The 13231-nt window shown below is 42.9% G+C and overlaps 1 protein-coding gene across 14 annotated transcripts in view; it reads right to left on the bottom strand.

The window, feature by feature from the left end:
• The window catches only part of celf4 (CUGBP, Elav-like family member 4), an 84209-nt gene extending 71278 nt beyond the window's left edge, over nt 1–12931 (bottom strand). For all 14 annotated transcript variants that reach the window (XM_076753954.1, XM_076753945.1, XM_076753852.1 and 11 more), the window contains exon 1: nt 12221–12931. In XM_076753954.1, coding sequence (XP_076610069.1) covers nt 12221–12497 — 277 coding nt within the window. In that variant the 5' untranslated portion in view covers nt 12498–12931. The remainder of the gene's footprint in view (nt 1–12220) is intronic.
• Between the last annotated feature and the right edge of the window lie 300 nt (nt 12932–13231).

A 13231-nucleotide genomic window follows, 5' to 3' on the forward strand; every position in this document is an offset into this window, starting at 1 on the left:
TTGCAGATACCTGTGTCTTTCCAACTGCAAGTCGAGGGGACATTTTGTTGTCGTCAGACTAATGAAGCCTTTGGCGCTCAAAGTTGATTTTCAAAGTCTCTTTGTTGGCTCTCCAGCCACAGATAATTATATATATTCATCCCCTTTGGCAGTCACTTTTATCCAGCTCATTTAGAAAGCTTGGCTTCCTCTTGGACAAATTGGGACATTGAAAGGCAGATTGGAGTGATAGTTTTTACATTTTGCATTGATGGCACATTAATCAGGACAACTATACCTATAGGAAAAGACTTGCTCAAACGCCCTGTGAAGAGCTGGCCGTTTGTCTGTTGCAAAGTTTAACAAAAGTATGGACCACAACATAAGAGCTTTAGGTCTGGAACACAACTGCAGTTTCAGTTGTGTGTAACAAATCACATGCAATTTATTTCTTATTTCCAGGCTTATGTGAAGGCTCATAGCCTAGCAGGGCAGTTTACTGATGTGCATCAAGAAGAGTCACCTGAACAAACGCTGACATCTCTAAAAGTGGAGCTTTAAACAGAAACTTTCCTAGTTGAATTAGTTTGACAGAATACTTTGTCGACTTTAATGTTCACATTTTCATATTTAAGTAAAACACGATTTTCTGAAAATATTTTTTGGAACATGTCATTGGAAACTAATTCTCCATTTTCATTTATGAAGTGGACTTTTGTTAGCTTTGGGTACAGACAATGCCAAATTAATTGCTACTGCCCAGTGCGTCCTCATGGTATTGATAAACAATCCATAGAGGGACGCATTGTTTTTTTTCTCTCTTGCCTACACACACACACACACACACACGCTGCTGTTTCTCCTGGGAAAGCAAAGCTTATAAACTAGCCAATGCTCATACACTCGTGCACATGCCTGCACGCATGCACAGACTTCTCTGTCTCTATCTATAAACCCCATGAAATCATTCCACACCAAGTGAAGCGGGGTATGTATAGGTTTGGCTAGGATTCCCATCTCCTGTTCTGTGATTAAAGGACCAAACTAATAGGCTCTGTCTCGTTGGGAACCTGTGTGGGGCTGGGAGAGACCTCAGAAGCCATTAAATTGCAAATCTGTAATAATTTGCTGAAGGCTTTCTGTCCAGATCATTCCCTGGGCTGATTTGTGCATTGAGGTAACGCTCTGAATGGCCAAGCACAAACCCAGCTGAGCCCACTGGCTAGCCAGCCAAGTTAGTCAACTAGAGGGCAGACTCCAGATACACACAGGGCCGTATTTACTTTACAAGAAACCACAGTGCAAACTTATGCAGCGCTTTTTCATTCAATTTATGCCTGCAATCTGAACAAAATTAGTGCCTGATTTATGAAGGCGGCAGCTAATCATTCAATGAGCAACTAGACCAGCCCTCAGAGAGAAGGAGAACTTTACAGGCACAAAAAGATGCAAACAATGGTATGAGGTGCTTTTTGATCAGCAGGCTCAGAAAAAAAATCAAAATCCTGTAATGCAAAAAAGAAAATATTCTTTCATGCAGTGGGAATTCAAAAGCAGGTCATTGGGCTGCAATAACCTAATAATAACATTTATTTATATATTTCTCTCTTAAAATTGAATGTAAAATAGTTAAAACTCCTGAAGAAATTAAAAATCAGGTGCAATGAAATGCATAGAAATAAATATTGATTTGATGAAAAAGCACTGCAGTATAAACGTCTTACCAAACGAGTGAGCTCACCACAGCACATGAACAGCTCACAGAACGCATGTTCAAGTTAAGTTTAACAAGTGCTGTCAAAGTCATTATCTTTGAGCTAAGTCAGTGAAAATATGATTGATTTCCGTAGATCAGGTACATTTCTCTCCTCACCACCTCAATCGTGTGTTAATAAACTCATGAAGGTCTTTACTGGTTTTCAGGTAGCCATTGATCCCCACAAACTGCATGAACCTGCTTAAATCCAGCAGAATGTCAATCATTCACACTCGTATTCCTCCCATGTGCCTTACAAAACCTAAAAAGTCAGCTTTTTAATATGACAGATGAGGCCTGATAGGAACACTGAAATTTCTGCCAAAATAAAAACAGATTTGGTTATTTCACATGAGAGAGCTCTGCATTTGTTTTTTCTCTTCTTTTCTCATTGGTTTGAAGTCGCTGGAGCTTAGTTGAAAAAATGGGACCTCACATACTTCTGTGCATTGATCAAGATTTAGCAATATTTCTATCAAAATCTGATGACAGACTCTTAAACCAAGGATCTTTATTTTTCCAAACTTGAGACACTTTGCTGCTTATTTGAGCCAGTCCTCACCAGAAAAACACTGTATATGTAGACTATCTGAGCAGTTTATTACGATAACAAATATTTGCGTTTATTGTGGTGACCTCTAGTGGCTGTAGTACTTATGACGGAGCAAAGGAGGAAGTCAATCAATGTAGGACGAAGAGCAAGAAAGTTCCCATTTGGAGGAAGGTGGATGGATGGATGGATGGTCACCGCTGTTTGTGTCCTGCGTGAACATTGAACATTGACCCATTTTAAGATATATATCATATTTGTTACATCACATACATCACAGTAATGTATTTATGATGATGATGATCTTTTTCTAAACCTAATCATGTAGTTTTGCTGCCTAAACCGAAGCAAACTGCAACCATTTTACAGCATTAATGGCGTGAGCGCAAAGGTCCGGTTTGATGAAGGTCCACCGTCATCACACAGGCATGTCACTGGTGCTCTCCAACAGTGATATATGTCATTTTGTCATCGGTAATTGACCTATTCAGTCGTTTAGGGATGAGGATGTGTTGACATATATAGTCATTAATATATAAATTTGCCTAGAGGAGTGAGAATGTATGTATGTATGTATGTATGAGGTAACAAACACCTGGAGTCAGCGGTGCTTTACTTCAACAATAATTCTTTAAGAAAAAAAAGTTCTTTAAAGCGTGCAGACAAGAAATTTCTTCAGGCCAAACTCTCCAGTATCACCCAAAATGTATCAGATATTCAACCTCTCAGCTGCTGTATGTTGATGGCAATGTGACTGTACTGGAATGCAGCCGGCGGCTATGTTGCACATGCACACTCATCAATTTCTTCACACACTCAACACACAAACACTTAAATACTGCAGCCTGCTCCTGCACTGTCACATTAACATATGGAAATACATGAAGAAAAGAGCAGGAGTTAACATACACGGGAAAAAAAAAAAAAAAAGTTCTGGACAAATCTGGTGTAAAACCTGTCCCATTAACATTTTTCTCAGAGATCCTTCTAATATGAGGAGCACTTGTGTATTTACCCCCAGGGTGGCTGGGAGCTGCAGGGGTCTGATTCTGCTCCCATCCCAGGAAGGTCATTCTCCCTTCTCGAGCCATGATGACCACAGAGTAGTGCTTAAATCCGGCAAAACGCAGCCTATAAATTACAGCAGAGGACAGAGGGGTCAAAGCCTGGCATGGAACTGGGCCAGGAGCTATCAATCTGCCGGGGCCAGCGAGGGCGACATCTGTCTCTGGGACTCCCTCACTCTTTCTACTTCTCTCTCTGTCTGTCGTTTTCCTTTCCTGCTTTTCAGTCTTTTCTTGTCGGCCCCTTCCCTCTTCCTTTCGCTCCTTTTGCTCACTCTGTGCCTGTCATTGAACAATCTCTCTGTGCCTCCATTTTTAGTCTGCACCTCTCTTTACAATCTCTGCTCTTTCTTGTGTATCGCTCTGCCTCTTGATATTCTTTGTCTGTCTTTGTGTGCAACCCCCCACCCGAACTCTCTTCCATGGATCTCCCTCGCCTCTTTTCACGCATTCTCTTACATCATCCCTGTTTCAACATCTCTCTAATTCTCCTTCCCTCTCTCCCTCTCTCTCCTTTTCTCTCCCTCTCTCTCTCTCTGTCTTGAGCTCCTTGTCGTTTTACGCACTCTTGCACCATCTCCCTCTGCAGCGATATGTTTTGGTCTATCTGCTCTCCAACCAGCAGGATAGGATAAAGCCTTGATGTACTTTCCCTCAATGTGATGCCAATATGATTTGAATGGTAATATCTGATAGCAAAAGGCACTGATGTGCAGAGTTTTTGGGGAATGAAAATGGAATGATATGGACCCAGTGGGTATCTAGAGACAAATACAAATTCAAAGCTGATCAGTTGCCTTATGTCACTCAGAACGGTGCCTTAACTTAATAAACTGTTAAAATTTAAAATGGAATATTCTTTACACTGAGCCGCTAACTTCAGATATTCCTCATGCATCTGTTAAAAAGAAGTTGTAGTTTAAATGTAGGATGCTGACTCTGGGAATCAAAACTTGTCAAGCCTAATAGACAACAAACATTTCTTTTTGGTTGACGCTTGTGCTAGTTTCAACAGAACATCTTGCATTACATTTGGTACCCAAACCCTCGAAAACTTCTGCATGACTTATTAATCTTGCTCCATTTTCTGAATCAAACTTGGCCTTGAATAATTGAGAGAGATCTTTGAAAAGCCCTAACCTCCATTCCCACCTTCCTTTTACAAGTCAACGTGGTGCATTTTTAATTGGGGGGCATGAAATAGGCATGAAGGGAGATGGGAAGAAAGTGAATTGAATCAGGGACACTCAAACCTGGCAGTCATCACACAGCATAGGAGATTGTACGCATGCATACAGAGAAGGCTAAATGTGCGTCTGGCCTGACAAGTCACACATGCTCAACAGTCTTTGACGTGCTTTCTGTCTGGGACAAATAGTACACGGCTCATGTAATCCCTGCTTTAGAGTATCCCAGCAGGCAGACCCAGATATGCCACTTCTAGTTATGTTTAGCAATTTTGTTGTGAATAAACATCAATTCAACTTTCTATGAACCATAAATCTCCAAAACCGAATGATTTGTTCAGTGTATATGAGGCAATTGTGTATGGTAATTGGAAGCACATGTGTCTGTTCGCTAGGTATTAACAGTGATTTGCTTCGTCTGTGATATGAAACCGTACCTTGACCTTGAGAATAATGAGAAAACATTAGATATCAGATGGAGTTTGAAGTGTATATGTAACAAGAATTAATGCTCGCTGGATATGCATTAATGGGCCACTGCCACAGTTGTCTGTGACAAACTTTGGTTGTGTTTTTCATATTGCTGCTGTGTCATGCTGCTGTTTCCTCACAGAGACTCTCTGCAGGACAGAGATGCAGCTGGACCCCTTTTCATGTGCAGACTGAGGGTTCGAGTCAGGTTTGGGCCTAAGATATAAATATTATAATTAAACGTTAAAAGTTTACTCTGCAGCACTGCTTGAGCTAGAACTCACATTTGGGACATGCAGTACTATATTAAACACACACACACACACACACACACACACACACACACACACACACACACAGTTTCCATCACTTCAGGGGACATCACATTGACTTACATTCATTTCCTGGAGACTCATCCTAACCCTAATGCTAAAATTCTTTGATTTACATTATGGGGACTTGTATGTTGTCCCCATAAGGAAGGCGAGTCCCCACAATGTGACTGTCTAAACTGAATTGTGTCCCGACACCATGAGTAAAACATATGCACATAACGGGATAAACACACAGCAAACATACAGAGAAAATGTATACACGACCATATAAACACACACATATACTGTACACATACAGATATTGGGTATGGATATTATAATGTTCCCTATCATAATGCCTGCTGACTGTGCAAAGCTTGATAAAAGGGGTGAGCAGCTGTAATCCAAAAGGCAAAAAACACCAGTTTCAAAGTTCACACACACAGAGGAGACTCATAACCTTGTGACTGGTGAACAAAGAACATGGCGGTTAAGCCTTTTACACTGAACAACTACATGTGGAGCATGGTGCCCGTGTAATTGCACGGCACAGATAAGAAATCCAGAAATGGAACAGAAAGGTATATGTAAGTATATAAAACCAACAAAGAGACAGAAATCACATGTAACGAGCTCACAAAGGGGAATACAACTGACCGAGTTATGGAAGCAGTATGGATGAAAATGCTTGAATATTTTTATATTCATCAGTATATTATTTTATATTAGTTAGCCTCTAACCTAATCCTAAAATACAGTGAATTTTTAAAAACCCCTTAAAAAAATGCAGAACATTTCCCCACAGGAGGCTTTATTATTAACGAAGAAATCATCAGTAGAACAAAAGTGAAACCCCTAAAAGAACATGTAAGACATTTCCAACATTTCAAAAACATTGCATTCCCCATCTCCACAACCGGCCATCGGTATTTGAAGCATGGGGGCTTGGAAGTGGTATTAAGCATTGCTAAAAGATTGAAGAGGCCTAAAGCGCCAACTTTTTAAAAATTTAACACAAAGCACAATAATACTTAGCTGATGCAAGAGCCTTGAAAACAGAAAATATTTACCTCTCCAAGGAGCATTTGTCAAAAAAGGATTTTTTTTCATCCTCTGGAAGAGTGGTACACCAGGGCAAAGAACATGGCAAGAGGGAAGCAAGAGCAAGAGGGAAGCAAGAGCAAGATGTTTCACCTCTTTATGGAAAGCAAAAGGCCAAATGTTGATGAAACATTTAAGGCAGACTTTATTTTAACTCAGCTCTGGGCGATTGGCTGAGGAGTTTAACTGTCAGAACACAAGAAAGCTTCTTTGTTGCACGTATGAATATTTCAGTATTTCTCAGTATTCAGTATTTTTGATATTATGGATCACTGTTGTGTTTAGTATATCAGAATATTGATATCACAGTTTGGCTTTGGCACAGACCACACCAGGAAATTCATTTGAAAATAGTAATAAAAAAGTAAATAAAAAGCTGTTGTCTATCTATCTATCTATCTATCTATCTATCTATCTATCTATCTATCTATGTGAAAGTTGTTGAGATCAGCAGCCTCTATGATTCGTAATGATGGCCACAAATCCTCGGTGTTGTGCTTCTCCACAGGTCAGCACTGCGTCTACAGTGAGCCATGACGTTGCCATGTGGAACCATTAACTACACACGAACACGCTGATATATGCTGACTGAACCATTTTACGGTATGATACTGGACGGGAATGCGCTCCTCAACGATCATCACAAAAGTTTTGTGCCAATGGATTGTAGTATTTTAACTTTAACTGACAGTTGTTTCAGTTGCACTACACAATTTGAAAGCTTTTGTCTGTTATTGCTTCCTATGCCATTGATGTACTTCATATACTCTACACACTTACACTTATATGTTTTTCCTTAACTCAGGGCTGAATGTACGTCAGCTTGTTCGTGTTAGGAAGTGAACTGAGATGAACGTGTCGGTGCAGCCATCTCTTTACACTGTCTCTGTCTTTCTCTGTATGTAAAGGTCAGTGGTTTTAATGAGAGGACTGCCGAGGTCAGACGAGCCAGAGGGCTCCACCTCCCTGACAGGCACCATGACTCCAAACTTGCTGTTAGCATGCTAATCCTTGCAGGAGCTTCATGAGCACTCCCTCCTTTGGCTTGGTGCGGTCATCTCTCACTGTGACTAACTGGCTCCCTGCTCGGCCATCAGCCGTCCCCCATCTGACAGTCCCCTCCAATAATAATGGACAACAGAGGCAGTGCTGCCTTGACAACGGCCCTCCTGACAAATTAGGCTCACTGTACTCCTCGCTCTGGCTCCGCCTCTTGTTTCCCTCTTGTTGCTTGGCAGTTCAGGGCTCTGCCAGGACAGGGGTGGCGGTGTGCGGTGGGGCGCTGGTGGTCGAGCGTACTTTGGGAAGAAGCGACCTCCTCTATGACACAGGTTGCCTTTCTCTCTGACAAAGCACTCAAAATGGATTGTGATGCGCCTTCATAGAAACGGGGCACAATGTGGGGCCTGAGCGTGCATTCAGAGCTGAGCTGAGTGGAGGATTCTGGGCCAGGGAGGAGAGGAGGAGCACATAAACACACACACACAGGCACACACACACACACACACACACACACACACACACACACACACACACACACTCATCCCAAACCAAATGCGAGAGGAGGAGAGAGAGGGATCCCACAGAGAGGATGATGCAACGAGAGTGAAATTTTTCGGCCGGAACACATGCTGCATTAACGCAGACCTGCAGGACGAAAAAGACACACACATGCACTTCTTTCTTTGTTCAAAGGCAAATTTGGTTTTATCCTCCCTTTTTTCGCAGACGCCACTCCTCTAATGGCAACCTGTAACACCTAATTGCCTGCAATAAAACACAGCATGGGTCCTTCATGTTTTTGGCATCATGACTTCCTGGCCTCACCAAACACGCCGAGCCCAATGATCTGCTCTGAACCTGCTCCCCTGACACGTTCAGTTAAAAGGGCTGACATATCAAAACCATAGGCGTTCAGAGGGAACCATAACTCCCTTTATGACCGGCGCAGATTATAGCCCCCATCTGTAGCATAAACCATCTGCAGCATGGGTAAATTTGAACAAGATTACTAGTGGTCATTACACTGTATCTCCACTTGTTTGATTTCAAACATATTAAACCTTATATGATTATATAATCATTTTCTCAAGTATTTATGCTAAATTACAAAATGGATGAAAAACAGCCAAAGTATTATCACTAATCACTGCAGTTTTCTTCTTTAAAAGCTCTGCTAAAGGCCTGTCAAAAAGGACCATTTGGCCCAAATCTAAATGAAGTTTCAACACTTGTTTTGACTTTGAGCAACTCTTTGGCTTTGCATCTACTTTAACCATCAGATCTCGTGGCGAAAGCTGTTGCTAATGTATTTAGTTTGGCCGAGGATAAATATATTATACGCATTAAATTACCAATAAATGAAACTAGAGCAGTAAAACAAACTTGGTGACAGTTGCATTTACATTTGCTCGGAAAAAATACAAAGATGTCGACAATAAAAGTTTGGCCTGGAACACAATAGCGCCTGAAGATGTGACAGCAGTAAATAATAGATAACACCTTCAGTTATTAAATTTCTTCCTCATATCATCGCAGCTCAATTGCCCCGGTGATTATTACATGAAATCAGGCTGATGAATTGTGCTAGCAATCATATCTGTACCTTCTCCTCTTGAATAGATCCCCACCTCCCATGCTGCAATGCCAGAGAGAAGAGAAAGGGCTGGCTCTTTGTGCTAGCCGTGCCTCTCAGCCCCGTTGTGCTTGGTAGCAGCAGCAGCAGCAGCAGCCGGTGACCATTATAAATGGCCTCTATTAGCATGGCTCGGTCGCAGAGGGGAGAGAAATAAAATCATTGGGAGAATGTGGGCCTGCACTGGTGTCCCTGCGCCCACTCCCAGCGTCTGCAGACCCCCGTCCCATGCTCCCCTCCTCCCCGCTCCTTCCACCCCTCCATTCCAAGGGGACAGAATCCTAAAGACTAGATTACGAGTGATACATGGAGTCATTATGGGGAGGGTTATGGCAATAGTATCACAGGCACGGCTGACAATGGCTATAATAGGGGTCTCTTTCTTCAGAGGTAGCATTATCATAGCAAAGGCTGTTTCTGTAGGCTTGTTGATGTACAGCAGAACAGGAGGGCCTTTTATTACCTGCCGTACCAGAAAAAAAAGCTCTGTATTATCTAGCTGAAACCCACGCTTATTTCTTTATAAAAGTGCCATGTCTGTTTGAGTAAAGTCAAATGAATGCAACAGTATCCCCAAATGAGACTTTACATTAACGATGACAGTAACCAAGTGTGTGCCATTTAAAAAAAAAAAAAAAAAATTACTGTAAAAGGAATGACAGGTGATCATCTACAATCTCCGGCTGGAGCTGAGGCTTTGTTCTACCACAGCCATTATCTGACATGATGCACTGTCACTGAACAGGCAACATGTCAGTGCAAGTACTTGAAGTGAGGACAAAAGGCGGGAAAGAATGAAAGCGAGCAATGGATCAAGCAGAGTAAATGAAGAGGAGAAAAGATGGAAGAGAAGAGTAGAAGTTTTCTTTGGGGCAGTTCTGTAGACTTCACCGGAACATTTCACTCCTTAAAGGGTCATCATGCCCTCGCTTCGACTCTCTCTACACTATAGCACGACCCTGAAAAATCCAAACGGCATGCAGGAGATGAGGGAAATGGGGAGAGGGAAGAGCAGTGACAGATCGTTAACATGTACATGCATAAATGTACATATATGTACAAAATGTACAACATTTTTTCTAAACCACCACTGTTGAGGTCAAGGTTTTTCAGCTGCTGGTTGGCAATGGTGAGCCTGACCTTAAACAGAAAATCCAGGAAAAACAGCTGCACTTTCAAATGCAGAAGTCAAGGATGAATGTGTTTCTTGAACATAAGACTGCCATTGGCATCAACAGTTAAAACAGCTTTGAACGGTTTTCATTTTACAAGACACAGAAACATTAGATACAGCGTGAAATATTTCTCTTCAAAATATTTGTAAATTTGCTTGTAAGTGTATTTACTCTTGTTTCAAACTCTTGCTGTGATAGCGTACTATACCTGATTCATGTGATGCTGTGTAGTCTTCAATAAAACCAGTATGACGGCAGTGCACACAGTCAGTCACTTCGCCTGTTATTTGTGGGACGTGCTGTCTTTTACTGCTAATTTGGGAATCTTCTATGGAAATCTCAGGAAGGTGCTAGGAATCTGTGGAGGGAATGTGGCCTTCAAGCAGCTTGCAGTGAGCCAGTGAGCTGGTGAGCCAGGGAGTAGCTAGTGCCTCTAGCTAGTTAAAATATGAGCGCAGCGGGGGCTCGCTAATGAAAGCGGGGGCCCAGCCCGGGAAGCAGGGCCGTATATCGCGGTGAGGAGACAGTTCTTAGAATCAGCTGGTGAGCCGTGCCTATAGTTCTGGGGCCACTGGTGATTAACTGTCCAACAGGGAGTTGCTACTACAGCTGGGCTATTAATAAAAGATAACCCCCCCCTCCTTCTCCTTCTCCACCTCTTTGGTTTCCCCATGCCTGCAGACAATCACCGCCCCCTGAAATTATTTGTATATCATAATCATTTCCTGACACATGGCGCATGTCACACATTGTTTACATGAGGCAGAGGGGGCTTTAAACGGGAGGGGGGGCGGACTTCCAAAAAGTGATAGCTCATTCTTAATGTACTCTGCTCCCCTGGGAGATGTCCTGCAGGTATAGCAGATCAATTAGTGACCTCTCATTAGAGGGTGATTTGCGGAGAATGACTGTTCCCTTGAGAGAAGAAAATAAAATAAAGGAATAAAGCACCATCAGTCCTGTTGCACCAAAAATACAAGGCTGGTCGTTAATATAACACCAAAAGGCCATGTAGCATTGTTACACCAAAAGTTTATGATCATTTACCGGCATCCTTACTGGACCTGCTGTGTCAGTCACAGTTGGAAAAGTTATAAAATAGATCTAATAAACTGTGCACGGTTAGAAAAGTTGAAAATCAATTAAAAACATATTTCTGGCCAATTTAACTTTCTATTTTCTAGCTAAGTTTTCATCTTCAAGAAGACATAACTCAGATCGCCAACACCTGGAATTGTTGAAAAGCTGAAAGGCTGAACAAAAGTACAATATATTCATAGGCCTACTCCTCTTGTGTTGCACACGTGCGTACACACGTGCACGCGCGACCGCTCCCCCCCGCACCACCAGCCCCCCCCCCCCCCCCCCCAACAGAGACACACACACACACACACACACACACACACACACACACACTGAGAGTTACGGGCAAAAGAGTGTACGGTGCTGCGGGCAATCAAACACAGCCTCCCCGCTATTGCAACGTGAAAACGTGAGGTTAATGGCCTGGATTTAGAACTGTAGTGAATGAAAGCACGTTTACAACCGCCGGACTAGATGTGTGAATACTCCCGTGCACACTGCCCAAATAGGAACATTGCTCCTCCTAACATCACCCTACATAAATTTATGCCGTCGTGACTCCCGATTCGTGACACTCTCATGCTTGGATATGTTTGCTCAGTAAGGTAGAAAATGATGCACTGAATCGGAGAACAAAACAACGGCAAGTCTAACAAAAGAATAAATGTCTCCTTTTTTTTTGTTTTTTTGTTTTTTTGGTGCCACAAATCCCGACAACAGCGTGCATGAAGTCATTCAGGCTTCAGACATACAGAAAATTTGCACAATTTGCCAACAATCGTGCAGTTCGACCCATCAAATCCTGCATTATTCAGGATCCTCACTTTGACCAACGTGTGACAGATTTCACGCTGACAAAAACAAGTACAGCCATAGTTGTCTCAAGGAATATGGGCATAACCCACCTTTGTGCATGCCCGTGAAGCGGTCCTTCAGCACAGTGAGCTCGTAGATCTTGCCGAACTCCTCGAAGAGGGGCCGGAGGTCCTTCTCGTCCAGGTTGCGGGGGATCTGACCGATGAAGAGTTTGATGGCATCGTGGTCCTTCATGGGGATGGTGGCTGGGCAGCCCACCGGGCTGTGGCTGTGGCTTAATCCGTTCACGAGCCCGTTCGTGCTGGCGGAGACCACACCGACACCGTGCACCGTGCCGTCCACCTGCCCGTTGGTTAAAGTTGCCATCTTCGGACCGGCCAGTGAGTTGGGATGGGTACAACAGCAGCTGATGGTGACGGTGGAGAATCGTTTTACGTTGAAAAAAAGCTGGTGGAAGTCTTGGTCAAAATTTGGTTCCGAGACCAAGCCGTGCCAGAGCTGATTCCGCTCTCGTCCTATCAAAGCCAATATTTACACTGAAGTGAAAACACATGTAGCATTTGGCGAAGACGCATATCAAAAGCGCGCAATGCCGTTGGTCCCGGTGGAGGCTTTGATTCCTTATATTTATGTCCTACCCAATAACTCGTTCATTGATTTCATAAAAGAGAGACAGAGAGAAAAAGAGAAGGGGGAGGGAGAGAGAGAGAGGGAGAGAGAGAGACCAAGAGCGCTCACTGTCTATTTACACCCACGTTCCCTCGTCCCAGCTTCTTGGCACCCTTTTATTTTTTTGCATTGAGGAGTCGGTATGGGTGTCTTCTCGGTTTAAACGGACAGGACCGGCTCAATCTCTGCCGGAGCGGTGGGGAGGTTTGAATAAAAAGGGGCCACTAAAAACTCGGCATATATCAAACGCAGAGTTTTCTGCCCCCCTCCTCTTTTCTTATGTGAAGACCAAGTGGTACATTCCACCAAGGGGAGAGGGTCTATAAATAGAGAAATATAGAGAATACGCTCCTTTGTGCTCCTGCTCAGAGCAAAGAACCACACATTCACGAACTCACGAATTTATTACTTCGTGACTGACATGCACACTC

This window comes from Chaetodon auriga, chromosome 2 (assembly GCF_051107435.1).
Source record: "Chaetodon auriga isolate fChaAug3 chromosome 2, fChaAug3.hap1, whole genome shotgun sequence".
In the NCBI taxonomy this organism is placed as follows: Eukaryota; Metazoa; Chordata; class Actinopteri; order Chaetodontiformes; family Chaetodontidae; genus Chaetodon; species Chaetodon auriga.